Here is a 27807-nt window from a genome sequence, read left to right as displayed (position 1 = left end):
GCACAGTCAAAACGAGGTTAAAATGAATAAAAACAACTCAGAAATTTTAAAGCCAATACAAACAACATAGTTTTTAAAATAGAAAAACTCGGTACAATATCGATACATGTGAATATGTAGCAAAGCGCAACAAGTTCTTGCACTTGTTTGCATGTGGAGATGAATTTTTCCACTGATTGGAATGCCAAAACAATGTAGTGAATAGTTTGGAATACCGAATGAGAGAGACAATGAGGAGCAGAAAAATGCCGGGTTGAAAAGTAAAATGACCAAGCTTTTGAATTCCCGCGAATTCAAAATTTTTATCTCTGGGTCGGATCAGATTGGGTCGGTCGGAATAACAAGATAAAAATAAAAAATAAAATCCAATTGAATGTCCATACGTTCATTTCACATGCTAACATTTAATTGGGTCCCAAGGTAGAGCTAGCGACCCTGTAGAAAAAAAAAATAGGGCATACCACTTTATTTAATGCTATTTACATATCTAACACTTAAAAATTTAATATTATATACCTATCATCCACAAAATAAATATGGATGCATGGAATGAAATATTAAAGTTTATAGGATAGTATGAGTGATTAAATGAAATATATGAGATTGAGTACATTTCAACCATGGCTATAAATGTTTATATTTTTATTCATGATATATATATATATATATATATATATATATATAGGGAAAAAATGTTAGAAATATAAATTACATGAAATAAAATGGCATGTATGCAAATCACCTAAAAATAATAATTTATACAAAATCGGACCGGGTATCGGCTCAACATTGAAACCTGCCAGGGCAGCAGCTGATACACGGTGTGGCCCTTTCTAGCGGCACTTCAACCTTCTGCAAGCTTGATCTAACCACATCTTGTTACTCATCACCTTCCAAATTGGCGAGATTGCCGGGAATCTTCGATCGCGTTCGCATCCCTGAGGGATCCCGAGGAACCCCCGGGAGACTGGTGAGATTCTGGCGAAACCCTCATTCTTTCTGGCAACTTCCAATATTAGCGGCTGCCAGGTAGTCATCTGTGATATCTCTCTTCCTCCATCTCCTCCTCATGAAAAAACTTCGCATTCGTCTCCTTCTCCTTCAGTCATCAATTACTTCCGCTTCTTGTACTGTTCCGCCTCATATTTTTAAAATTTCTCTTTTGGTCGAAAGCAACTTGGAATTGGATATATTGGGAAGGCTTAGGAGTTATACAGATATTATAAAGAAGAACATTTAGGGGCTGTTTGGCAACAAGTGGGATTTAACTTTAGCCGTCTAGGGTTTGTATTTCATCTTTTCTTTTGGTCGTTGCTGTTCGGCTTCGTTGATTCGCAGGAGGTGTACCGATTGCGCGCGTCGCTACTTCGGTTCCTTCGTGGTTGTTCGACTTCGCTCCTTCGGCTTCGTTGATTCGCAGGAGGTGTACAGATTGCGCGCGTCGCTACTTCGGTTCCTTCGTGGCTGTTCGACTTCGCTCCTTCGACGACTTTCCCTTCTTGTCGGATCGGAAGTTACGACATTTTGATCGGAAGCAAGAACAGGAGCTCACTGGCTGAGAAGTTAACTTTCTCCCTTTCGCGCGCTTCTAATGTTAAATCCCGTTAAATCCACCGAACCGAAGGATTTAGTAAATCCGGGATTTAACGCGCGCACAAAAACCGTTTGGCTGGATTTAGCGTAAATCCGACTTAAATCCCACGATAAATCCGATACCAAACAGCCCCTTAATGTTTATGCTTTCTTTGTGCTGATATAGGGCTTATTTAGGCATATTTGATTGATTGCTTCCTCGATACAAGATGAGGACCATGTTTTTCATTTTAACAACGGATGGAACCTTAACTATTTCCATATGCTTTATGTTTGTAGTTTTGGATTAGTTATTGCCATACCCAGCTTTTCATTTTCTCTCGCTCAATTAGTTGCTTAGTTTGTTTTTGATGAACTATAAGGCAGCATGCATGTCTGGGTTGCCCATCATTAGGGTTTTCATGTTGCCGTGCAACGATTTTAAAGAATTAGATCATGTTGAGTTAAACCTTAGGTATTTAGATGTTAGAGACACGCTAAGCATGTGCTTAATTGTTGGTTGATGGGCAGTTTAGATTTACAAACCTGTAATCATCAGCTTCTTTATGACATAATCAATATAAGGTTGGAGTAACCTACAAGGTTACCGCTTTTGTGGTCGCAATGCCATGTATAGGTTGGCGCAATTGGATATTTAAATTGTTTCTTATAATCTGAGATATTTTGTTGATTGTCAGATGCAACCTTTTGGCCTATTTTTCTTGTTATACTTAACACGTCATGGAGCTAAATTTGTTTACGAAACCTTAAGTTAACTAAATATGAAAATATGACTACGTACAATCCTTAGTAACAGTTACATAATAAATCTTTGAAGACATCAACTAAAAGCACCATCTATAGGATCAAGAGTGTGAGTTTATCTCATGAACACTAATTTGAGAGTAATATATGATAGAAAAGGACAAAATCTGCTGTATATAAACGACAAACTACTTTGGTTTTCCAACAAGAAACTTCTTTAATTAGATTATCAAAAGGATTATTATCAAAATCCTTCTCATCATAGGTGTTTATCTTTCCTATTTGTAGTTGCTTCATCTTAATCGTGTTCATCATTCATTCCTTAAAGATTTGTATTCAAGTGCTCCTGGTAGTGTGATTAATGTGTTGCTTAAGTGGTTACTTTCTGTAGAATGAGTGAATAAGGCTTCTTGAAATAATAAGTGGTCAATAGAAGATTTACCTTTGCATTGTACTTATTTTTTGACTATTACTTTTGAGATAATTTCTAGCTATGTTTATTTTGAACTATGTAGAGCAGAATATCATCCCTCTTCCTTTATAACCCCTTTACCTTGATTCTTTATGCCTCCTATTTATGTGGAAAGTTCTACAGACTTGCTATTCCATTTTCTTTTATTGGTAAAATTTCCCATTATAAAAATATAGTCAACTAATTGAAGCATTGTATGGAGGGGCACAAATGATGGGACTTACAATCTCGCCTTGTAGGCAAGGCGACTAAATGGCTTACTCATCTAATTTAGTTGATTTGATTTCTTTTCATTGTAATGCTTGTTTCAATTCACCTATTGAGGCAATGCAACTAAGATATTGCAAGATCAAACTTGGGTCCTTTGTTTATCTGCCTAATCAGCTAAGTTGATATTATTTATATTTGAAGTAGGACCTTAGGATCATTATGATAGCTTGGTCCTCCAAAGGATAGATATATTGCATTTGGCTTAAGGGAATGATCATAAGCGTTATATATTTTTTTACAGAAAAGTTTTTTAATTTATCAATTTTTTGGGAGAGGAAGGAATTTCTTGGTATCCTAAATGAAAATTGAAGTTAGAGAGGCGTATTAGTAAAATCGAAGTTAGAGAGGCTTTAAAAAAAATTAAGTGTGGAAAGCCCTTGGATCTGATGATATTAAAATAGAGGTGTGGAAATGCTTGAGAGAGGAAGGAGTATCTTTTCAATATTATTTTGAAGACTAAAAAGATATTAGATGAGTGGAGGAGTGTGTTACTTGATATTTTTAAGAATGAAGATGATGCACAAGAGCGTGCGAATTATAAAGAAATTAAGTTAATGTATCATACTTTAAAACTATGAGAGAGAGTTATTGAGCATAGGCTATGGCGTGATACTAATGTTTCTTAAAATCAATTTGGATTCATGCCGGGTGGGTCTACTATGGGAGCTATACATTTATTAAGAGTTTTTTATGGAGAAGTATAGAGAGAATAAGGAGGATCTACATATGATATATTTTATTTAAAGAAAGCTTATGATAAAGTTCCATGGGAAGTGCTCTAGAGAGTTTTAGAAAACAAAAGAGTTAATAATGCTTATATTAAACTGATTAAGGATATGTATGCATGAGTTGTTACACGTGTTCAAACACGAGGTGGTTTGACAAAGTATTTCCTATTTCAGTTGGATAACATTAAGGATTAGCTTTAAACCCATATATTTTTGCTTTAGTCATGGACGTACTTACTAGACATTTGCAAGAGGATGTACCCTGATATATGTTTTTTATTGATGATATTCTTCTTGTTGATAAGACTAGAGAGGAAGTTGAAAGTAAACTTGAATTATGGAGGTTAACCTTAGAGTCTAATGGTTTTCAGTTGAGTAGATCTAAAACTGAATACATGGAGTGTAATTTTTGTAGTAATAGATCTTATTGGGGATTGTGACTTTGGGCGATCAAGTCACTAATGAGATTATACATTTGAGATTTCATGGGTCTATTGTTCAAAGTAATGGTGAAATAGATCGAGATATTATTAGTAGAGTTCAAGTTTAATGGTTGAAATGGAGGAATGCGTTGGGCCTATTGTGTGATAGAAAAGTGCCCCTCAAACTTAAGGGAAAATTCTATAACTTTTTAGTTCAAAGATTTGTGCATTAGATGGGAATGAAAAGTAGTTTATTGATGGTGAACCTGATACAACTTTTTAGTCAACCATTGATTTATTCTAGTCGTACATGCCCATTTGACTAGACAATATATGTTGTTAAAAACTAGACATGATTACTATTTGATAACATATGCTGATCATATTTATGTTAATTTTGGCTACAAGCCTACATATTTTGACAAAGATCCCACATTCTAGCTTTTCATTGTTTTAGGTTCTTTTTATGGAGTTTTTTTCTTTCTTTTCGCTTTTTGTTCTTTTAATTTTCATGCGATTTCTTTTTTGAACCTGCTTATGAAAATAGTTCTTAATTTTCTTTGTGCCATAGCTTAATTGGGTGTAGGTCTGAGTCTTTTTATAAAAGCTGAAATGGGGGCTATTTAAATAGGAGTGGGATTAATCCATTATATTTAGTGATCTTTGATTGGTTAGCATGATGGGTCCATGTTATCATATTATCCTCAACCTTAGGGTGGATGGAAGTTACAGGCCAGAAAATGGGTTGTTTTCAATGTCATGAACATTGGCGAAAGGCGAAGGGTTGCTATTTACTTGATGGCGAGGCTTATAACATTATTATAGAGAGTTAGTGATAATTGGAAGGGCAATAATGTAAACCTACATCATCTCTGATAATTTTGGTGGGTTTTATTGGAAAGCTGTAAGGCATGCTTTAACAGAAGCCATAGTGGAGTACCACTTAACTTATGCTAGCTACGATATTCACCTCAATAGCTATCATGTTGGGGTGTGGTATAATTTCATCAAGGTTCTAGATGGAGAGAGAGTTTTTAAGAGATCATATCTACTATTATTGATGTTATTAGTATCATGCGTGTGTAGATTGTTATGATAGGGGTGCAATCGGAGTCATGAATTAGGTTGCATTTGGTGGGCAACAAAGAGGTGAGACTTAAAAGGGAGGGAGGGAGAGAGAGAGAGAGAGGAGAGAGTGAGAGAGAGAGAGAGAGAGAGAGAGAGAGAGAGATTTGGAGTTTTGAGAGGGGAAGAGCAGATGATGAGCGTCACTTGTAAGAGATAGGGCATTGGAAGTTCATTACTTGATTTTGGTTCTTTATCCTAACAAAGATTTTAGGTGGACTGCTTAAAGATGAATTGCAATTACTCTTGAAGCAAATAGATTAATTTTTTCTAGTAATAGGAGACTAGAAGTTGCAAATATTATATATAATTTTTTGCTGGCAATATAAATATACTTTCATGACAATTTCAATGTCATAGTTGCCGTATTATGTTTGACATGCATAATGTAACTCATTTGAAATGAATAATTAAAGAATGTGAAAATTGAAAAATATAATTATTATGATCTAAGGATATACTCTGTTGGTGTGCGGGCTTTCAAAATTTCTTATGCACTCGGGGAGAAGATGTTGGATCTTACCACCTTAGAGGATGAAAAATGGTCATTTCCTTTTCTCAATTATAAAATTCGATGAAGATAGATTGAGAGGACTCTCTTAGAGATTTCACTATTAGTGGCATGAGATGCCAAAGCAAGTTTAAAGAAATTATGGTTACTAATTTTCCATGGGAGCATGCTCCATAGGTAATTATATCTCAGGCGATGCATTCTTGAAGACTCTCTTTTAAATATATTTATTTGTGCTCCTAGATTCAACATAATGGGGATTTTAGCTACAATCCTAGTCAATAGAGATAGGCTCAAATGATAGTTAAGCACACAATGCCCCCACAATAGGGTAAAGCAATGAGTTTTACCAGCTCATTGGATGACATCTACATGATGATGTAGATGTGTGAAGCTTAAAATTCACAATTAGAGAATTACCCAATGATAAAGAAGAACTATTCAACATTAGACTTGAAGGGGAGATTAAAGGAATTGTCCCAAGAATAAGACAATTTATGTTTTCTTGAAGAACTATATGGAAACACCCTGGACAAGTAGAAGGGACCTAACATTAACTGGAATACCTTTTAATTCTTATGGATAGCACAGGCTAATTTCATGACTTATACCCTTTGGACATGGTATGTCTTCTAACTCAACAAATTGATTAAACTTCGTGAAGTCAAGTCTCATTGCAATGCAAGATAAGCTGACCTATAGGGAGGGAGAATGTCTTACAATCTCATCTTGTAAGTAGACAATCAGAATGCACATGCAATATAATGTAAATATGCATTGATTATAAACCTACATACTATAAGGGATCAAGGCTACACAATATATATTTGTGTCAAATAAACTTTATAGACTAAATCTAGTGTTAGTAACTTGAAGGTTTGTTTGTTAAATGCTTCCATACATCAATTCCAAGGGCCGATGGATGATCATTTTTAAATTTTTAATAGAAATTTTTGGCTGTGTAACAAAATATTTAGTTTTTTTCTTTCAGAAGCATTCCTAGAGAGCCTTTGCATGCCATCCAGAAAAGAAATAAAAGCTTGAGCCCATACAATCAGGTAATATATAGAGAAATGTTGTAAATCTCTATACTCTAGGTAATTCTAGGAATGCTGTAAATAGAGGATGCGAAATTAGAAGAAGAAAATTTGCATTTGGACACTCAAATTCTTACCCCTCTCAATCTTCTACCCAATTGTCTCAAAAACAAATACATAATGCACAGAAGCATGTGCCTTATTATATGTATCAAGATACTTTTAACCTTTAAATCTAACATATAATATTACAACAAATAGATGAATCCTTATATGCCTATTACATATGTAAAATCCCTTACAATGTGGAGTATAGGGGATAGATCCATAATATGGGTAACACTGCCTTGTAGGAGGGTGGGTAATAGGCTGCTAGGTGGATGACCTGGTAAAGTAAAAGGAGATTTCTAGAAGTGCACACCTTGAAGGAAAAAGGAATTTTGTTGAAAGATTATCTTCAACAGGACGGTGATTGTAGGGTTCAAAAACTTTGAGTGGCTTGTGTAAGCGCATGTTCAAAGATGCTGGGAGGAGAGAACTAGCAGCTGCTAGATTTGGTAGTGTTGGAAGTTCGGAGGGTGATAAGATTCTTGCTTGGTGCATAGACTTCTGACTGGGAAGTAGATGTTGGGATAGTTAGAAGCATAACCCAGGAGCAAAGAGGGAAGGTGGCGGGGAAGATTATGTCCTGTAGGGCTTGGATTATAGGATTTGAAAATTATAGTGGCATCGCAAAAGCACAAAATCAAGATGCTGCAAGGAGAGTTTTGATGGCCTTTGGAGTTGGTGTCAGTGAAAGTTTCTGCAATAATAAGATGCTTGGTGTGTGAACTTTTGGCTACACAAAAGATAGTCAAGCAACATACTAACATACACGTGGTCGAAGTGGAATGAACCATCAAATCTTGTAAAGGGGTAGGATAAACAAAGATGGGCGCTTGTTGATGGCTATGTAGACATTAGCATGGGAGGATGACAAAGAATTGGGGAGCTGGGAGACTTCGGGAGGGGAGAGTCAAAGGTCAAATTGGCTAAGATGCTAAGGATTCGAAGTGTAGAATTAACCTGCCGGAAGCTTATGTGAACTTGAAGTCAGAATCAATGGAACTTTAAATCTGGTATTTATATAGGGGTCAAAAGGTGTTTGTATTTCCTAACATTACAAGAAGGTTACACAAAGAGTTGAACGAGAGAGAGGAACCTGTAAGCCTAAAAATTAGGCAAGTGACAATGAGAATTTTCTTGATTTCCGTTCATGTTGCATGAAAACAGAAAGATCTTGAAGAGAAGAAAGCCAATGATAGGGTGAAGCCAAGGGATTGAAAGTGTGCTTCGAGGAGTGACATAAAAGAAAGGCAACCTCCTTGAAATCAACAACAAGAGATGACAAAAAGCATTGAATATACAAATATGGCTAGATTGGTTTTCTCACTTGCCGAGATGTGCTGAGGAGGCCAACATTGTCTTTCGATCGCACAGGCAAAGTTGACAGGATGCAATGAATGGCATTGGGACAGAAGATTTGTTGATGGTTTGTAAGATAATACATTGGATGCACACATGTCGACATGCTGAGGGGGTGTTAACTGGTGTGTGTGCCGACATCCGAGGGTAGATGTGGGTGTTGTAAATTAAAGATATATCAATAATCAAGGAAATTAGGCAAAAAGTTATTCTTTCAGCTAGTTATACTTACTAGTAGGTTAGGATAGAATGAAGCAAAGAAAGACTTCAACATTTGCTTGAGAAAATGGGGAGTTCAGTTTTATGATAAAGCCTTGCAACTTCATCATTATTAAAATTGTTTGCTTTTCCGTTTGTCAAAGTGTTTATACTTGTAAGGGCGTGATTTCTCAAAACCAAACTCAAATAGTGGGGACAATGCTAATAATATAATGATTTCATGTAGTTATTTTGGCTTCTACTATTCCTAGGTAATTGTATATCAAATGTTTGTAGAACTCTACGTCTTAATGCTTTCTTATATTATTAGATGGCTACTTATTTTTAAGTTGAAATTTCCTTACTAATATTTTTGCCCTGAGCTGCAAATTAATGTGTTAAAATGTATGTTATGGACTTTATTTTTAAAAAAATTGCCTCCGAATACTCTCTTCTTTAGCATAGTCTGAATTTAACTATGGCTTATCATTTAACCTGCTAACTCTATGGTCCATTGTTTCCAAATGGTAGTGTCACTGTATTTGATTATGGAATACTGAGTTTGAGCGGTCCATAGTTCTTATGTTCAGGAATACATAAACTATAATAACGTTTTCCTCCATTTTAATTTGTAACTTAAAGTGTACAACATGAGCAGCGTTTTAGCTTTCCTTTTGGCTAAAAATGTTTGTCTCTACCATGGAAGCACATAGCTAGTTTTGTTGCATGGTAGTCATTGCAGGGGGAGGATTGCATAAAAATCACTCCATAATTTCTTTATTCTAGTGATTGTGAAGTAATCATTGCAGAGGGAGTATTGCATAATAATCACTTAATAAGTTATTCATCACAGTGAGTGAATTTTTATGCAATTTTTGTTTGGTGTAAAGAACAATACATTTTTTTTCTGATAATATGTTATTTCATTGTTCTGTTAATTCCTAGGTCTTTGAGTTATTGTGCTTGTTGTTTTCCTCTATATTTCTTAAATTCTTGATAGTTCACTTGAACCTACTATTGACCTGTATTTGTTCAGTATCACAGGGTAAAAAATGAGCTTGCAACAAGGTATTCAGTCAAGAACTTCTGCCAATGGTTTCAACCGACGTAGATTTGATAGAGAAGGCGGAGCAAGGATAGAGAATAAGATGCATACTGGAAAGTCGGGTTCCAGCAATTTTGCAAGTACATGTATATTTTAAATTGTTATTCTTATCTATTGGTCTTACCGTTGTGGCTGATAATCATTTTTCATAATTAGTGAATGGAGGCAAGATTGTACCTGCTAGCAGTCCTTCATCTGATCGTTTGATCTATGTTTCATCCTGCCTTATTGGTCTCCATGTTGAAGTTCATGTGAAAAATGGATCGACGTTCTCTGGGATTTTTTATTCGGTGAATGCCAAAGATTTTGGTATACATTACATCCTGTTGTATATACTACATTAAATTTTAGTGAAGTACTATTTTTAACGTGCTTTTGGTCTTTAATTCCGTAATTCCGTTTGTAACTTAACTCATTTTAGAAATATCGTACACAGTTTGTGTTGACTTGATTCTGTATTTGCAGGAATTATTCTAAAAATGGCTCAACTTATTAAGGATGGTGCTGTGAAAGGACAAAAGGGTGCACCAGAAGCACATAAAAGGCCTCAAACTATTATTATACCGGCTCGAGAACTTGTTCAAATTATAGCTAAGGTTCACTTTGTTTTTATCATTAATTTACGCTTGTTTGGGTCATACTCTTGTCTTGTCCTTATTTTGATATGCGGAAGTATGATTTTGTTAAAATAGTTTTTATTGTAGTACTGCTATCAACTTTTTGAAGTTGGCCTTAAATCTCATTTTTATATGGTTAAGACAGGACAAAATTTTGGTTGATTTCAGGATGTGCCATTAGCTATTGATGAGTTCTCAACTGCTAATGTACGGGAAAAGCGAAAGGACCTCATGATAGATTCTGTCATTTCCCGTTCTCATAATGTTGAAGTAGAGAGGGAACTGGAGCGCTGGACTCCTGATGTGGATGATCCTGAATGTCCTGAACTAGACAACATATTTGATGGCACCTGGAATAGGTTGGTGACTTATCTATCGAGAAGCTTTGTTTTGTTTCTTTTGCTTAAGATATGTCTTCGTAATTCCTTTGTTGGCAGTGGTGGAACCAAGAAACAGCGGTGGGGGAGAAAATGATTTAGCCCAAATTTTGGAGGGAGTTTATAATTTTCATATTATACATAACAAAAAAGTTGATTTAGGCTAAACTTTCATGTTATGCATATATATAAAAGGGGTTTTCCCAAATCTAATGAGGATGAGGGCTATCCCAAACATACATGATTCCGTCTTATAGTTGGTTTTTATTCCTCTAGTCTTGTGCTTGTTCTTTCATTTTCCAGCCATCTGAAATATTTGAGTGGCAACTCTAAAGACTTTAAAAAAAATTCAAATTATTTTTTAACAAACTCAATTCATAAGATTGCTGATAAAATATAATATTTATTTAAGTACATAGATGTAGAATTTTGCATATCATGTTTATTATTGACCCATGCTAAATGAATTGATTAATAATGGGTGAATATCATTATAAGTAAATTTAAATAGCGGTGATCATGATATTAAATTATAAGCTAATGAAAAGGTCATGATATATGAGATAAATTGTCAAACTATGATGCCCTACACAAGGCGGGGCAAAAGTTTTGATGCAATGTACCTCAATAGGGAAAATAAAAATTCTCCACTCTCAATATTAGAAAGTTGATATTATAAAATACAACTTTGGGATTGAGAGTCCATTAATAATTATTATGTTGGCTTGCCCAAACTATATCAATGATTTTTAGGGTCGATGGGCCAGTTAAGGACTACTAATAAATGTGCCAAAAGTCTATATTATTATATGACATTTATAAGAAATTAAAGAGTGATAATTAAAATGGAAATGAAAGTGGTGCAATTAATTGATAAATATAATGCATTTAATGATTTAACACTTGTCATATACTTTATTTTCTTACAAATACTCACGCTCCTTGCTTAAAATTAAGTTTTTACTTATTTAAATATCAAAGCATTATTTATTTATTTATTACTATAGTAAGCTATCTATATCTATAATTAGAAATGCTCATGTTAGTTTAAAAGATCAGCATGCATATTATTATTTCTTTCTTATATGTTTGACTTTTTTTTTTCAGAATTATTTATCCCTCTGAACGTTTAACTCATCAGATTTTATGATAACTAATTTTTTTGGAAAGCAAAAGCAGTTAGTGGGACCATAGGCTGGTGATTTAGTTATCCTATATCTTAGTTTTTTGGATGGGTGTACAGTATTAGGACGTATTATAGAAAAGATTATACATTATATAAATTAAAGACTTCTGATTTGTATAGTTTTCTGTGAAATTATGAGAAGTTCTGTAGTTTATTTTAATGTTTCAAATTATGCATGCTTTCATATCAATAACTATGATGATTATATTGAAGGGTAAGATTTTTTTTTTTTTGTGATGATCTGGATAGAATTTATCTTACTCGATCTTGATTTAAAATAAATCTATTGAGACGGGTTAGTGAAAAATATGTCTTAGAGATTATCTTCTATTATGCTTTATGATTGATTGGAGAGTGTCAAATTGGGGCCCAATAGTTAGGGCGTGCAAGTTCGCTTGTAGAGGACTAGTTTACATTCGTGTGTGGTAAGTTAGCCTAGGAGTGGTTAGAGGAGAAGATGAAAGGAGAGGTGGGAGCTTGCAGTTGGGGAGAGGAGAATGAGAGAAAGTGTAGTGTGGCTTGGGGGTTTAGTTAGGAGCAAATGCGGGAGAATAATTGATGTGCATGCGATTAGTGAGATACTGAAGGAGAGTGCGTGGCCTGAGGGGATCGTGCGAGGCATGGGTGAGAGACTTGGGTTTTATTATTGATGAATTTAATTTAATTTATTTGTAATAAATGTGGTGTGCGCTTAGAGTGTACTATATTTGCCGCAAATTACTTGACTTTGTGGAACTCCAAAAACATGTCACATTAAGAACTTGACTTTGCAAATATCTAAAACTTTGTTTGGATGTCACATTGAGAACTTCACTTTACCAATCTCTAAAAAATTACTTGGATATCATGCTATAAACTTGGCTTTGCAAATTTCTAAAAATTTGCTTAGATGTCACATTTAGAGTTGGCTTTGAGGATCTTCGGGAATATTTTCAAATGTTAATGCGAAGAGTTTGTACTCTTTCAACATTGTACATTGCTATTTGGTTGATGTTTTATGGCAACTTTGAAAAACTTCTCCAATGTCAATGGTTGTAGTTATGCATGTTTACCATGCTTAACCTACCTTCCCTTCTATGGCTTATGATAGGCCCTTTTACAACTCCGTTGCGATTAATTTCATTGTGATGCTACTCTTTTTTGGTTGATAATTCCTAAGGGTAACAAGGATGGCCTCACCTTAACGCACTATGAATGCTTTGAAAGGTTTAGAAAGCTAGATTTAATCTGAGATTCTTATTCCAACTAACTTAACTGAAGAGAGATTCATAAAACTGATCTAAATAAGAATAATGAATGAGGAAAAGATGGAAAATGTATAAAGCTTAACTAAGGATAACTTTAAGAAATGAAAGGACATTTAATGAAGAACTCATAATGCTCAGAGAAATTTGTCGAAGGCCAAATTGGTTAGACTATGTTATTGCGATTTAATTTCTGAAGTCTTGCTCTTGCTTCCTGGCTATTTTTTTTTGTCTTTTCTGTCTTATTTTGTTCTTTCTACATGTTAACATATTTCGTTTTTATCCAAATATTATTGGATCTAGAATTCACATTGTTTTTCCTATGTTATAGTCTACGATGCACTGACACGAACACGGCGACACGGATACGACACGACACGGACACGACAATTTTTAAAAATATAGGACACGGGTGCGGCGTGGACACGGCATAATAAATTTTTAATATAATTTATAGAAATTAAGGTGATATTACCGACAAGCAATAATAAATCAATTTCATGATAACTTGTTTAGCTTATAACATAAAGATGTTTAGTACAAAATGTCTAGTACACATTTTTATTCCATAGCTAAAAATTTTAAGTAGATGTGCCTTCACCCTATAATAAGATCCTTTGTAGGTGCCACCATAATAATTGCATTTGAATAACACAATCCCTCATTCTTCAAAGGTTTTTTCTAACTTTGTAACATGAATCCATTAAGGCTTATAAGTTTTTACAGATGGCTCTTTTGAACATTCACCTAATTCACTCTAACCAGCAGGAGAGCTCATTTTAAACCAATCATACATATGAATACATCAAATTAAATTGATATGAAGTGAAATCAAAATATCCCAATAATAAGACAACATGAATACAACAATATACCTGTCTGCCGGGGGTCCAAGGGGGCGATGCCCCTGGCGGGGTTCGACCTGTTGTTATTAAAGTTCGTAAGTTGTTTGTATGGGAAGATACCGAGTGGTACCAAGCATGTACATAGCAGTACCGAGCATGTACCTAGCAGTACCGAGCGGTACCGAGCATGTACCTAGCAGTACCGAGCATGTACCAAGCGGTATCGAGCATATATTGAGCAGTACCGAGCATGTACCAAGGGGTACCGAGTGTCGGACACATGAAAAAGGCTAAATAAAACGGACGATTTTATCATTTAATAACCGGACACGCGTGTCCGATTTTAATTTTAATTTTTTAAATTACGACACTCCAATGCCGTGTCGGACACGTGTCCATGCCGTGTCGGACGCGTGTCCGTCTCCGACACTGCATACCCTCTTTAAGCGGAGTGTCGGTGCATCATAGGTTATAGTTCAGTGGAGGGTACCCAAAAACATCTTTATTATATGTTCCTTATGTTTGTCATAATTGCACTTTAATTATTTTTGGGCTTTATATGCTAATTTCTACCTGAAGCCAAGGCATGTGATTTAGGTGAAGCTTCCAAGGCGCTTACTTGACAAAAAATACCCTTTATATTCCTTATAAATGTAACTATTCATTCCTTCCATTTTTGTATCATGCCAATACACCAATGGCCGGATACATGCAGTAACATACATTTTTTTTATAGTACTTTTATACTATAGAGGAGAAAGGCTTTGGTATGCTATTTTTTATGGTACTTGACCATCACCTATAATCAACATTAACTGACATTCATTCGTTTTGATGATTAAGTGTTGGGGGAGAAAGAGAGGGGTGAAGGGTTTTTGTTGGCAATTGTTCACCTATCAATTTTTGTAGAGCTAAACCCATAATTAGGTGGAAATCATTTTAAAAAAATCACTGATTCATCATTTATTCAAACTTCTAATTATAAAAAGGAGGCTATAATTATTGACAAAAAAATTTATAAAAATTGAAATGTTTGATATTTTAGAAAATCAACGTTTCTTATAAAAGTCGTGTAACATGTAGAAAAATTTGATAAAATTTCAATAGTTTAAAATGGTACTTTATACCAATTTTATCATTCATCAAACTAAAAAAATATTTAATAAAATACCTTAGAAAAGAAAAAAAAAACTGAATTTTTATTAATCCCTTTGTTTGTATCTATGATTCTATGCATAGTTATAACATGCAATAAAAAATTATATTTTAAAATTACCATGCTTAAAGTATTTTTTAGAGATTAAACAAACTACTAAAAACTTAGACATATCAACAAATTCTGAATAAAAAATTCTTTAAGAAAATTTTAAAAGCACTGTCATATTTTCTTTTCAAATAATTTTCTTTTTGTTCTTCTTCCTGTATGGGTCATAGAGACAATTAGCTCCTACAATTGAAGAAACGATGAAAGCCATTATATATTTTCAGTTATATCAATCTTAACAATGCCTTTAACATTTTTCCCATTGTAAATAGAGGATAGATAGAATTTTTTTATATTTAGTAGTCATGGGCCTCATGGCTTCTGTTTTTTCATGATATTGAATCCCAATGTTAGAAGCTTGAGGGAATTTAGTGGGTAGGATGTGGGTGCCAATGAAAATATTAGGGAGGTCAAACACTAGGAGGTTTATAATGACATGAAAATTATTCAATTAAGGGGGTGCAATTGTACCCGCCAGATAGATTCATCAATCACATTCCCACCTACTAATTGAGATGTGAAATAGGGGAAGTTGGTGGAAGACATGGGAAAATGTTACTGGGTAACCCTTGGTTATGGGGTTTGGGCAGTTTATTTAAGTTTGTAGACTTGAGGAAATGGACCATTTTTTCTCAAATTTAAGAACACGAGGAACAATATGGAAACTTCTGAAAATTCATTGAGAAAATTGGTTCTCAGACAAAATAATTGTCAAACTGTAAAAAGTTCAGTGCATCGTTTCTTTTTCGTGAATTGACTGACATTTTATTATTCAATCAAGGAATTGGGATCAGTTTCAAACCAATGAAACACTATTTGGTGTGAAGAGCACTTTCAATGAAGAACTTTACACAACAAAGCTTGTGAGAGGCCCTCATATGAGAGAGATTGAAAGGGAGGCTTCTAGAATTGCTAGAGAAATTGAAGGGGAGGAAACTCACGACCTTCATTTGGCTGAGGTGACTGACAATTACTCTGATATTTCCACTTAGTTATATTTCTTTACCGTGAAGTTTCTCACCTGTACGTGCTGTTATAATTTACAGGAAAGAGGAATGCACTTTCCTGACATTGATGAGGAAAGTAGATACTCAGCTGTACATAGGCAAATTGATGATGGCAGATTAGAAGAAAATGAAGATTTGTCCTCAAATTCTTTTAATACTGAAACATTTGGTGTGCCTATCAGTTCTGAAATACCCAGATCATATTCAAATATCTCTTGGGAGAAAAAGAATGATGAAGGCAAATCATCATCACCTTATTCATCTGTGGTATGTCATTCGTTGCTAGAATCATTTTTCTGTTAAATGGTCCAGTTTCTTTTTGATTAAGACATTCCGGATATTTAAATACTTCACATTAGATTTTTTAATAGATAGTCTGTATTCAACAAATTCTTTATTTAACTTGGGGTTTTATATCTTGTGGATGACAAATACTGCAGCTAAAGAAACCGAAGCCTTACGATTGGTTACAAGTACCTTTTCTTTTTTAATGAAATGAGTATCTCATCAAGCATATTCTTGACACAATTCTTAATGTGTTTGGTTGACTAAGTGGACTGTGATGACTTGTTACTTATTTGATTTTCAGACAGTGTAGTAACTTCCTTGGGTAACTAGACATCTTTTTTTTTTTCACCTTTCTTATGTTGCTTCTTATTGATCCTGATGCTTAGTATTATCAGGTAGCATCTAGACAAATATTAGTAACAATAATTTATATTTTGGTGCTTAGTAGGAAATATTTTGTTATGGTTTCGTTAAATGGAACACCATTGGACACCTTAAGTGAAAGGAATAAACTATTTCTTGTACATTTTGTAAGTAGATTATGGATATTGAGGTGGAGGTGAATCGCATTCTCATAGATTCACTCATCAATTCTAATGTTAAATGCATGTCGGTTGCATGTAAAAAACTTTCAAGAAAAATAAGTTCATATTGGTGCTTAAGGAACCCTACCTATAGGGGACTTCAATGGGCTTAATGTCATAATCATTATCATAATCCTTGCCCCAACTCTTTGGGCTGTATTATGAATTTTCATTTTCCATTTGTTCCTATTAAGTATTATTTGAGGCATAGTGAGGGCAACGTGTTAAACATTGTCCCCAGGTTAAAACCATTTCAATAAACTGAACACTTATAGAGTAATTAGCATAGTGTAGTAGATGTGGATTTGAACAATTTTCTAATTTAACTCCTTTTTACAACATAATCTAGAAATAAAATATCTATTATTGATCAACTTCTACAATTTTATGGCAAATCATGTCTTATTGGGGATGCGCATGAATTCGATGAGAGTTTTCCAGTGTCAAATAAAGATCTATTCCTGTTTGATTCCAGTTTTTTCTTTTGCTTTGGCTGCAGGACGAGGAGATATTATCTACATGTGCTTCTGATAAAGATGCACATAGCTCTGTTACAAACAAGCATTCTAGTTCATCCACACCTGATGATGCAAAGAAGTGCGTAGAGGCAGATGATTCCAATAGGTTGTCCTTGTTGCTTAAATTTCGTGTACTTGTTCTGCAAATTGTTTATGCATCCCATTTCATGAATAGAGAAAGAAAATGATAACTTATCTTTTTGCCAATACTAACTTTGACCTTTCTGCAGCACGAGTCATCAGTATACTGACAAACCGGTACAAGATCATAATGAAAGCAAATCTTTCTTGATTGAGAAATCTGTTAAGGTTATTATCGATTTGGAAATGCAGCATTCACCAATTAGGATGAAACATTTTCTTGTTTATAGATCTTTGGCTTTCTTTTGATTTGGTTTATTTTTCTTATCCAGGTTTCCAGGGAAGCTAATAAAATCAAAGGAGAAGGTTTGTAGATAAAATTGCTCATTTTGTTGAATTTGTTTGTTTTAATTCTACTTGAACTAAGCCTTGTTCTCATGTTTCCTTATGAGTTTAGGCCCAAATATTTTGTTTGGAGTAAATGTTCGGAGTCTCTCCATAAGGGATATAATTGTACTTATTTGTGCAAATCGGTACCAGTAGATTGGAATTTGGTTGTCATCCAAAACTTGTAACCTTTGGAAGCTTTCAAACTGCATATTTGCAAGACTAATTTGAAGCAACCTATTATTCTTCCCAACTTTTTTCCTTATTCTTGATGCAAGATGTTTCATGCATAAGTGTCATCTCTCTCATATGGATTGGACGACTTAATCTCAGCGACTCTGTAAATCTTTTTCGCACCTGCTAGATAGTTTTTCTCTCTCTATTTTCTTTCTTAAGAAAAATCTTCTCTTTCTATTTAAGAAACATTAGGTTTACTGACTAGAGATGATATTGATGAGTTGCTTTTTAAGAATGGATCAAGTCTTTTCTTCTTCAACTTGATCTTGCCACCAAACCCCTTCTTTCAGATATAATTTCCTAGATATTTATTTTAAGTCTGGAATTCTTGTTAAATATGTGATCTAAATATATTCCTGAAGATCTTTGATCTTTCTCTAGATCTTTCTTAGATTGAATTGGCCATCTTACTTTGGAAACATACCTTGAATCATTTTTTGTTCTCTCTTAAATGAAAGACATATATATATATATGTTTGTATGTATAGGGGTAGGCAATGCCTCCCCTATGCTTTCTAAAACCAAGCCATTGGGTTTTGTTCTATCGTATTCTTCATGATTCTCTTTTCTTCTTTCACACTAACCTTCTCAATCCGAATCGTTGATTCTAACTCCTTGATGACCTCAGTTTTGATGTCCAATGCATGTCTATTTTTTTCTTTCTTTTTTTTTTTCTGCTTGATCTCTTGATCACATTCCCCATTTTAGAATGATCAAGCTGGTACTGGATTTATGTTAAATAACATGCATTCTCTTACAAGTAATGCTTAAATTGAGCTCCTAACTTTTATGATCTCTTGACCATGACTAGCATCCTCACTATCTCACTGCTCAGAGTTCTTACAATCTCTTCAATAATTTTTGGATTGGCTCCTTTGGATCAAAATCTTATCCCTAGATTTTTATGCATTGTAGACTTAGATGCAACCAACCTATCAACATGCAATACTTTACTGAAATAAACTATTAATCTTGAAACAACGATTTTCTATCTTCAATATAAATTGAAAATATTGAAGTCCAAGGGATAAGAAGAGAGTTGGCCTTATTCTAGATATTAGTGGCATGAAAGCCACGCACATGAATGAAAGTTCATGCAAGTGAAATAAAGCAAATTTTATAATAATTCATACAAAATTTAATCATGATTTCAACTAATACGAAAATGATTGGAAGAAGGAAAATGAGATAGTAGGGAAGAAAGAGGAAAAAGTCACCCAAAAGTATTCCTCATGTGTGCATAAGGAGATGGCTTCTTTCGAAAAATTTCAAGCCTCACACTTAATCAAATTATTGAATTCAAGGAGTAGGATTTATGCAATCAAAAGAAATGTTTTTATTAACCATAGAATTGTCTTTATATACTTCAAGTAAACCCATTTAATCACCTCACGTGGGATCACATAGCATAGAAATAGAAACACCGAGAGAAGTTGTAAAATAAAAGCCATAAGATAAAAAAGTTGCGGAATTGCAATCAATTAAGCTAGGGAAATCTTGTAAAAATGCTTGTGGCTGTAGAAGCAAAAGGAAATGCTAGTCTTAAAAACCACCTATTCAATTGAAGGAAAGAAAGTCGTAAGAATAGCGGCACCCCAATTCTACTCATCTCACAACCAAGAAATCGCTTAGATTAGTTGCAATTTTGCTACAGTACTTATTCCCATAGAAATAAGGGGATTAGCTACAAGGAATCATATAAACTCCAGTCTGCTTGAAATATTTTGGCTTCAATAAATTATTTAGTTGATATTTATCCAATAGATCTAAGCATAACTACTGAATTTCTTTCGAGATATATATGAATTATAGCATATAGGCTTACCTCTCTACCAATAATAGCTTCATGAAGAAGATTAGTATAAACATATTGGGATTGTGTGGATGATGTAAGGTAAAACTAGAAGGTGAGAAAAAAAGAGTCCAAGGTAGTTGTTGATAGTTCATTATATAAAGTTACTTAGCCTGTAAAATGAAGCCATGAAAATCCCATAAAAATGTTGGTTGTTGTAGAAGCAGAAGCAAATGCTAGCAATAAGAACCACCCATAAGGGGAAGCTGATGCAAACACGTAATTGAATGAAAGAAAATCTTAGGAGTAGCTTGAACCACTATTCCACTCATCCCTTAACCAAGGAATCTCATAGATTAGTTACAATCTTGCTACATTAATTGCCCCCAAAGAAATAAGGGGAATGCCTACAAGAAAATCATATCAATTCTACTTAGCTTGAAACATTTTGGATTTGATAAATTATTTAATCAATATTCTTCCAATAGATTTAGGCATAACTATTGAATTTCTATCGAGATATTTATGAATCATCGCAAAAAGGCTTGTCTTTCTATCATATAGGATTTCGTTTGATATCCATCATAATTAGTATAATTCCATCACCATTAATAGCTTCAAGAAGAAGATTAATGTAATCATATCAGAATTGTGCCGATGATGTAATATAAAACTAAAAGGTGGACAAAAAAGAACCCAAGGCATTTGTTGCACTCGCAACCACAATTCTACTCATCCCACAACGAAGAAATTGCTTAGATTAGTTGCAATTTTGCTACAGCAATTGTTCCCATAGAAATAAGGGGATTAGCAACAATGAAATCATATCAACTCCACTCTACTTCAAATATTTTGGCTTCAATAAATTATTTAATCTATATTTATCCAATAGATCTAAGAATAACAACTGAATTTCTTTGGAGATATTTTTGAATTATAGCATATAGGCTTACCTCTCTACCAATAATAGCTTCAAGAAGAATATTAGTATAACCGTTTTGGGATTTTGTGGATGATGTAATGTACAACTAAAAGGTGAGAAAGAAAGAGTCCAAGGTAGTTATTGATAGTTTATTATATAAAGTTACTTAACCCGTTAAATGAAGCCATGAAAATCCCATAAAAATGTTGGTTGCTGTAGAAGCAAAAGCAAATGCTAGCACTAAGAACCGACCTTAAGGAGAAGCTGATGGAAACACGTAACTGAATGAATGAGAGTCTTAGGAGTAGCCTAAACAACAATTCCACTCATCCCACAACCAAGGAATCTCATAGATTAGTTACAATCTTGTTACATTAATTGCCTACATAGAAATAACGGGAGTGTCTACAAGAAAATCATATCAATTCCACTTAGCTTGAAATCATGGTTTAAAATTGCGCAAGATGAGGCTCACCTTGAGGCCCGCCTTTGCGCAATTCCAGCAAAAAATGTCTCGATGCTTACGCCTTGAGTTTTTTTTATGAGGCTTGCACCTTAACTTGGTTGAGGCCTTCCTCGCCTCACTGGCATGAGGCTTACGCCTCACGCTATATATATTAAAACTTACATAAATCTTGAAGTAAATGCCCGACATTGGACTCTATAGGAGAGGAGGAAGGGGAGAGAGCTGTTCATCATAATGATGATTCAAATGAATAACCCCTTAGTGATGACAGTGCTGATGACTTATGAGTTCTTATGTGATATGTCATCGTTATTTATTTTTGAAAATTGGAATTATATGTTAATGAAAAGAATACTGAGATTTGGAAAAGATAGAATTTTGAGTTGAACTATATTTCATGTTGTCTTATTATTGAGATATTTTGATTTCACTTCATATCTTATGTTTTTTTATGTTTTATATTATTCACTCATTAGTATATAAAAAATTTATCATTTTATGTTTACGCAATCTTTTGATTTTGAGGCTTACGCCTCAAAACGCCTTGAGGCTTACGCCTCGCCTCACGAATGAAAAACGGCTCAATACCCGAATACGCAATTTTAAACATTGCTTGAAACATTTTGGCTTTGATAAATTATTTAATGGATATTCTTCAAATAGATTTAGGCATAACTATTGAATTTCTATCGAGATATCTATGAATCATCACAAAAAGGCTTGACTTTCTATCCTATAGGATTTCATTTGATATCCATCATAATAAGTATAATTCCATCACCATTAATAGCTTCAAGAAGAAGATTAGTGAAATCATATCGGAATTATGTCGGTGATGTAATGTAAAACTAAAAGGTTGGAAAAAAAGAGCCCAAGGCATTTGTTGTAGTCGCAACCACAATCTACTCATCCCACAACCAAGGAATCTTGTAGATTAGTTACAATTTTGCCACAGTAATTGTTCCCATAAAAATAAGGGGATTTGCTACAAGGAAATCATACCAACTCCACTCTACTTCAAATTTTTGGCTTCAATAAATTATTTAATCGATATTTATCCAATAGATCTAAGCATAACCACTAAATTTCTTTCGAGATATCTATGAATCATAGCATATAGGCTTACCTCTCTACCAATAATAGCTTCAAGAAGAAGATTAGTACAATGATAGGAACTACCAATAATAGCTTCAAGAAGAAGATTAGTACAATGATAGGAAACAACACAAAATAATGACAAGCAGAGCTGAATTTCTCAGCTCAGAGAAATTCTGTCGTAATTCAGCAGTTTTTGTTCAAAAATGTAGGAAAAATAGGGAGAAATCACTAGAAATTCAGTAGTGGAAAGAAAGAAATAACCCGATACAATGAATTTTCAATTTGAGAGGAAGATTCAACTCTTCAAATCTCTAGGCGGAGTCTAGAGCCCAAAATCAACACCAAGATATCAAATTTCAGCTCAAATTCAAGATGAAAATCTAAACCTAGCAAGAAGAAGATTGTTTAAAGTAAAAGGACAATTGATTAATTCCTAAACATCCCCTAATTTGAATTTCCCTCATAATCCCAGCCTTTATTATTGTGTGGGTCCCACTCAAGTTATCGCCCTAGCCAGGCTTCCTCCCCCCCTACTGTTTTCACCTTCTGTAGAACTGAACCAATCCAGGGAGGATCGGTTCAGTCGGCCCAAGGGCCGATCTAACATTACCCCCTCCCAAAGACTCACTTTATCCTCAAGATGAAATGAAGGAAATTGATGTTTTACCCTCTGACCGGGTTACCAAGTCGTGTCGAAATCGGGTAGTCCCTTCCATTCAATCAGCACTTCTTTGTCTCCCTTTTTATTTGATCTTACCCCTTTTAGTTCCAATGGTTTTATGACTACTTCCACCTCCTCTGTCATTGTAACTGGTAACTCTGCACTAACATCATTCTCCCTTATAGCTCTCCTCAATTGTAACTCATAGAAGATTGGGTGTGTAGTGGCAGATGGGGGTAACTTTAGATGGTACGCCACTGCTCTGATCTTGTCCAAAATCTCGTAGGGGCCGAAGTATCTCTGGGCCAATTTCTTATTCCTCCTGTTAGCAACTGTCCTCTGTTGGTAGGGTCATAGTTTTAAGAACACATTCTCCCCCACTTCAAACTGTATCTCTCCTATGTGAATCAGTTTGTTTCTTCATGATTTGTTGTGCCCTCAATAGATATTTTTTCAACTCCTCCAACACCTTGTCCCTTTCCTCCAAGTACTGCTCAACTGAAGAAACATGTGTGTTTCCTTTCCCAAAATGCACTAGGTATGCTATACAACACTTTAAAAGGAGTCATTTGAGAAGTAGAATTGTATGATGTATTGTACTAATACTTGGCGCATGCTAACCATTTTCCCCACATTCTCGGTGTTTCATAAAAAACAGCTCAAGTCTCCAAACTCCAGTTTACTATCTCTATTTGTCCATCCGTCTGAGGATGGTAGGTGGCGCTTTTCTTGAGAGTAGTGTCCTGCAACCTAAATCGCTCCCTCCCAAACTGGTTGAGAAACACCTTATCTTGGTCAAACACTATTGACTTTGGAATCCCATGCAGTCTAACCATCTCCCTGACGAATGCTGCCGCCATTGTCACTGCAGTGTAGGGGTGTCATACAGGGATGAAATGTGCATACTTACTAAGCCTATCAACCACCACCACCACAATAACTGTGAACCCCTCCGATCTTGGTAGGCCATCTATGAAATCCATGGACGCTTCCTCCCATACCCTGTCTGGAAGTGATAATGGTTGTAGTAACCCACCTAGAGCTATAGCCATGTACTTGTTTCTCTAGCACACCTCACACCTTGCCACCATCTCCTCCACATTCTTATGCATCCCCTTTCAGTATAACTCAGCAGCCAGTCTCCCATATGTCTTCTCTACCCTGGAATGGCCTCCAACCGCACTCCCATGGAACTCCTGCAGTAGGTGGAGAATATGGATGGAAGTTCGGGGCATCACAAATCTCCCATGATGTAAGAGTCTCTCCCCCTCAAGTGAGTAACCTAGATGGCTACTTGTATCTTTCATCAAATCCTCCCTAATCTTCCTTAACTCCTCATTCTCCATGCTCTCTTCTTTGATAGCCCCCAAGTCTACCATCAGTGGTACTTACTGAAATTGTCATCCCCTGGAGCTCCTCAACACATCTTGATAAAGCATCAACCGCCTTTTTTTTTCCCAACCATATCCTGTATTGAATCACAAAATTATAGCCTAGTAGTTTGGACAACCACCTTTGATGCTCCTCAGTCACAATGCTTTGCTCTAACAAGTATTTCAAGCTTCTTTGATCTATCCTAACAATAAAATGCCGTCCAGCAGGTATGAACGCTACTTCTTAATGGTTAACACGATGGACATCAATTCTTGTTTATATACAGACTTCAGTCTGGCCTTAGTTGTCGGCACCTAGCTGAAGTAGGCTATGAGCTTATGATCTTGCATCAACACTACCCCCAACGCATATCCGGATGTATCTGTCTCCACCACAAAAGTTTGATTGAAATCTGGCAAAGCCAAAATTGGTACTGTGGTCATTGCCTTCTTAAGTTTCTCAAAAGCCTGGGTAGCCTCTTCTCATCATAAGAAGCTATCCTTCTTTAACTGTTATGTCAAAGGCCAAGCTATATTGCTGTACCCCTTCACAAACTTTCGGTAATAACCTGTTAGTCCTAGGAAACCCCTTAGCTCCCTTAAGTTCCTAGGTAAAGGCCACTTCTGCATTGCTTCTATTTTTGCTTGATCTGCTGCCACCCTCTCTTGAGATACCTCGTGCCCCGGGTCCTCCACACTAGTTTGTGCGAAGTTGCAGTTCTTCAGGTTGGCCCTGAGCTGATGCTCCTGTAGAACTCCAAAGACCAACCTTAAATGCTCCAAATGTTCCTTTTTGGTCCTGCTATATAGAGAGTATGTTATCAAAGAAAATTAGGACAAACCTTCGTAGGTATGACCTGAACAAGCTATTCATCAATGACTGGAAGGTAGTAAGAGCGTTTATAAGCCCAAATGACATCACCAAGAACTCGTAGTGCCCCTCATGCGTCTTGAAAGCCTTATTCTGAATACCCTTCTCCTTCATCTTGATTTGATGGTAGCCCGACTTCAAGTTCATCTTGGAAAACACTATTGCTCCATACAACTCATCAAGTAGTTCATCAATCACAGGGATGGGGAACTTATCAGGTACAATATCCTTATTCAATGCCCTGTAATCCACACAAAATCTTCAGCTTCCATCCTTCTTCTTGATCAGTAAGACTGGACTAGAGAAAAGACTCACATTTGACCTTATGATATCCGCTTCCAATATCTCCCTGAACAACTTCTCAATCTCATCCTTTTGAATTTGGGAGTAGCGGTATGACCATACACTAATCGGGGACACCCCCTCCTTCAAAATGATGGCATGTTCTTGCTCTCTGGGTGGTGGTAAGCCTTGAGGCGATTGGAAGACCTCACGGAATTGTTGTATGAGGGGTTGTACTGCAAGAAGGATATCTCCCTCATCCCCCACACTGATCCCCTCTAAGCATTGCAGTTCCACCAAATATCCTCCTCCCACCTCCTGTATGGTCCTGATCATGGATTTGAAAGATACTCTGACCTTGGACAACCCTGCATTGCCCTGGATCACCATCCTCCTTCCCATCACCAGTTCCATCCTCAGTGCTCCCCAATTGATCTTGGTATTCCCTAAGGTATGTAGCCACTTCATCCCCAAGATGACATCAATACTCCCTAATTCCAAGGGAAGAAAATCCTCCCTCACCTGAATCCCCTAAATCGTTAGCACTATTCACCTACAAACTCTTCTACCCATTTCCACCTTACCCTGTGCCCATCATCATGCCATAGCCACCTATATCCACTAATTTCACCCCAGCAGGTCGACAATCTGATTGGAGATGTATTTGTGGGTTACCCCACTGTGAATCAGCACCACCAGTTCTCTGTCAGCTATTTCTCCCTTCACTTTCATGAAATGATTCGGGGTGAATCCCACCATAGAGTTTAGAGAGACTTCTGCAATATCCAGATGCAACTTCTCTTCTTCCTCCATTACTGCCCCGCTCTCACCTCCATCTTCAGTTTTCTCGTCATCACAGATGATGAGAATCTGAAGAGTTTGATCCTTACATATATGCCCTGGCATGTACTTCTCATCACATCTAAAGCATAAGCCCTTATCCCTCTTTTCCAGTATTTCCTTCTTAGTCAGATTCTTGAAATTACCCCCTCTAGTTTTCTCCCTTGGTACTTCTGTCAAACTCCCTGGTGCAGGCCCTTTGAGAGCTAAGAAGGTAGTGGTCATCCAATATGACCCCCCTGAGTTGCTCCCCCTAGCCCCCTCTCCAGATACTTCTAATCCTCCACCAATTGTGCTAGCTCCATGGCTTCCCTAAATCTCGTGGCCTCATCACCCTAACTGCTGCTCGGATCTCCGGTTTAAGCCACTTCATAAAATTTCCTTCTAGTACTGTCTATGATAGTTGATCAAGCCTACTAGCATGGTACTCGAACCTGTCCCGATACTTTGTCATAGTCCCCTCCTACGTCAGGGCGAAAAATTGTTCATAGAAGTCTCCCCTCTACAGATTCAGAAACGTTCTAGTAAACAATCCTTGAACTCCCTCTAGCTCTGAATGGGTCGCCTCATGTCCCGCCATTGGTACCATGTCAGTGCCTTCCCTTCTAAGCACAGTCTTGCAGCTGTCAATTTCTCCTCCTCTGTACCCATTTATTGTAAAGTATCTCGAAGAGGAGGTGCTCCCCAGTTGTCACGATCTTCCTTCCGGCTATCATACCCAAATCCTTCATCAAGATCTCCTATTCTTCTTTCAAAATCAGCATCCCAGCGATCGAAATCATCCCCTCTCCTCACAAAATCAGCACCCTTCTATTGTAGCCAATGCTCATCTCCTCCCTAAAAAGTGGTTTTAGAGCAGGCATTCGGTCTTCACCCTCTAAGATCTATACTTATGGATTTTCCCTTCCCTTAAACGTGTTAGGGTTCCCCCCTCTTTCATGGTCGCCAGTAGTTTCCTTTGCTTTCGATATTGCTGGATTGGGTTTCACTTCTAGCAATTTCTTCAGCATATCTTCCACCCCGACGAACTTTCCCTCAAACCTTTCATTAATGGATGCGAACTAATTTTGAAAATAAAAAATCTTTTCCTCAAAATCATATTTGAGTTGCCCAAGTTCTCCCTCCAAGATTTCGAACTTCCTTATGTCCATTGATATCCCTTAGATTGACGTGCTTTGATACCAATTTGATAGGAAAG

General features: G+C 35.9%; 1 protein-coding gene across 8 annotated transcripts in view; it reads left to right on the top strand.

The window, feature by feature from the left end:
- Positions 1-799: 799 nt before the first annotated feature.
- LOC110103950 (polyadenylate-binding protein-interacting protein 3) overlaps positions 800-27807 on the top strand; it is a 78363-nt gene continuing 51355 nt past the window's right edge. The window contains exons 1-10 of one of the 8 annotated variants that reach the window (XM_028691892.1): positions 800-970; positions 9609-9755; positions 9826-9978; positions 10135-10265; positions 10455-10645; positions 15984-16161; positions 16249-16476; positions 17581-17705; positions 17830-17908; positions 18013-18046. In XM_028691892.1, coding sequence (XP_028547725.1) covers positions 9617-9755; positions 9826-9978; positions 10135-10265; positions 10455-10645; positions 15984-16161; positions 16249-16476; positions 17581-17705; positions 17830-17908; positions 18013-18046 — 1258 coding nt within the window. In that variant the 5' untranslated portion in view covers positions 800-970; positions 9609-9616. Of the gene's footprint in view, positions 1030-1110; positions 1128-1785; positions 1803-9600; positions 9756-9825; positions 9979-10134; positions 10266-10454; positions 10646-15983; positions 16162-16248; positions 16477-17580; positions 17706-17829; positions 17909-18012; positions 18047-27807 lie in introns of those variants that run through there. The other 7 variants (XM_028691891.1, XM_028691889.1, XM_028691890.1 and 4 more) reach the window with 7 other exon arrangements.

The sequence above is a fragment of the Dendrobium catenatum genome, unplaced genomic scaffold (genome assembly GCF_001605985.2).
Source record: "Dendrobium catenatum unplaced genomic scaffold, ASM160598v2 original_scaffold_83099, whole genome shotgun sequence".
NCBI classification, from domain to species: Eukaryota; Viridiplantae; Streptophyta; class Magnoliopsida; order Asparagales; family Orchidaceae; genus Dendrobium; species Dendrobium catenatum.
The sequence above is the reverse complement of the archived record's forward strand: the minus strand, read 5'-3'. Positions and strand labels throughout refer to the sequence as shown.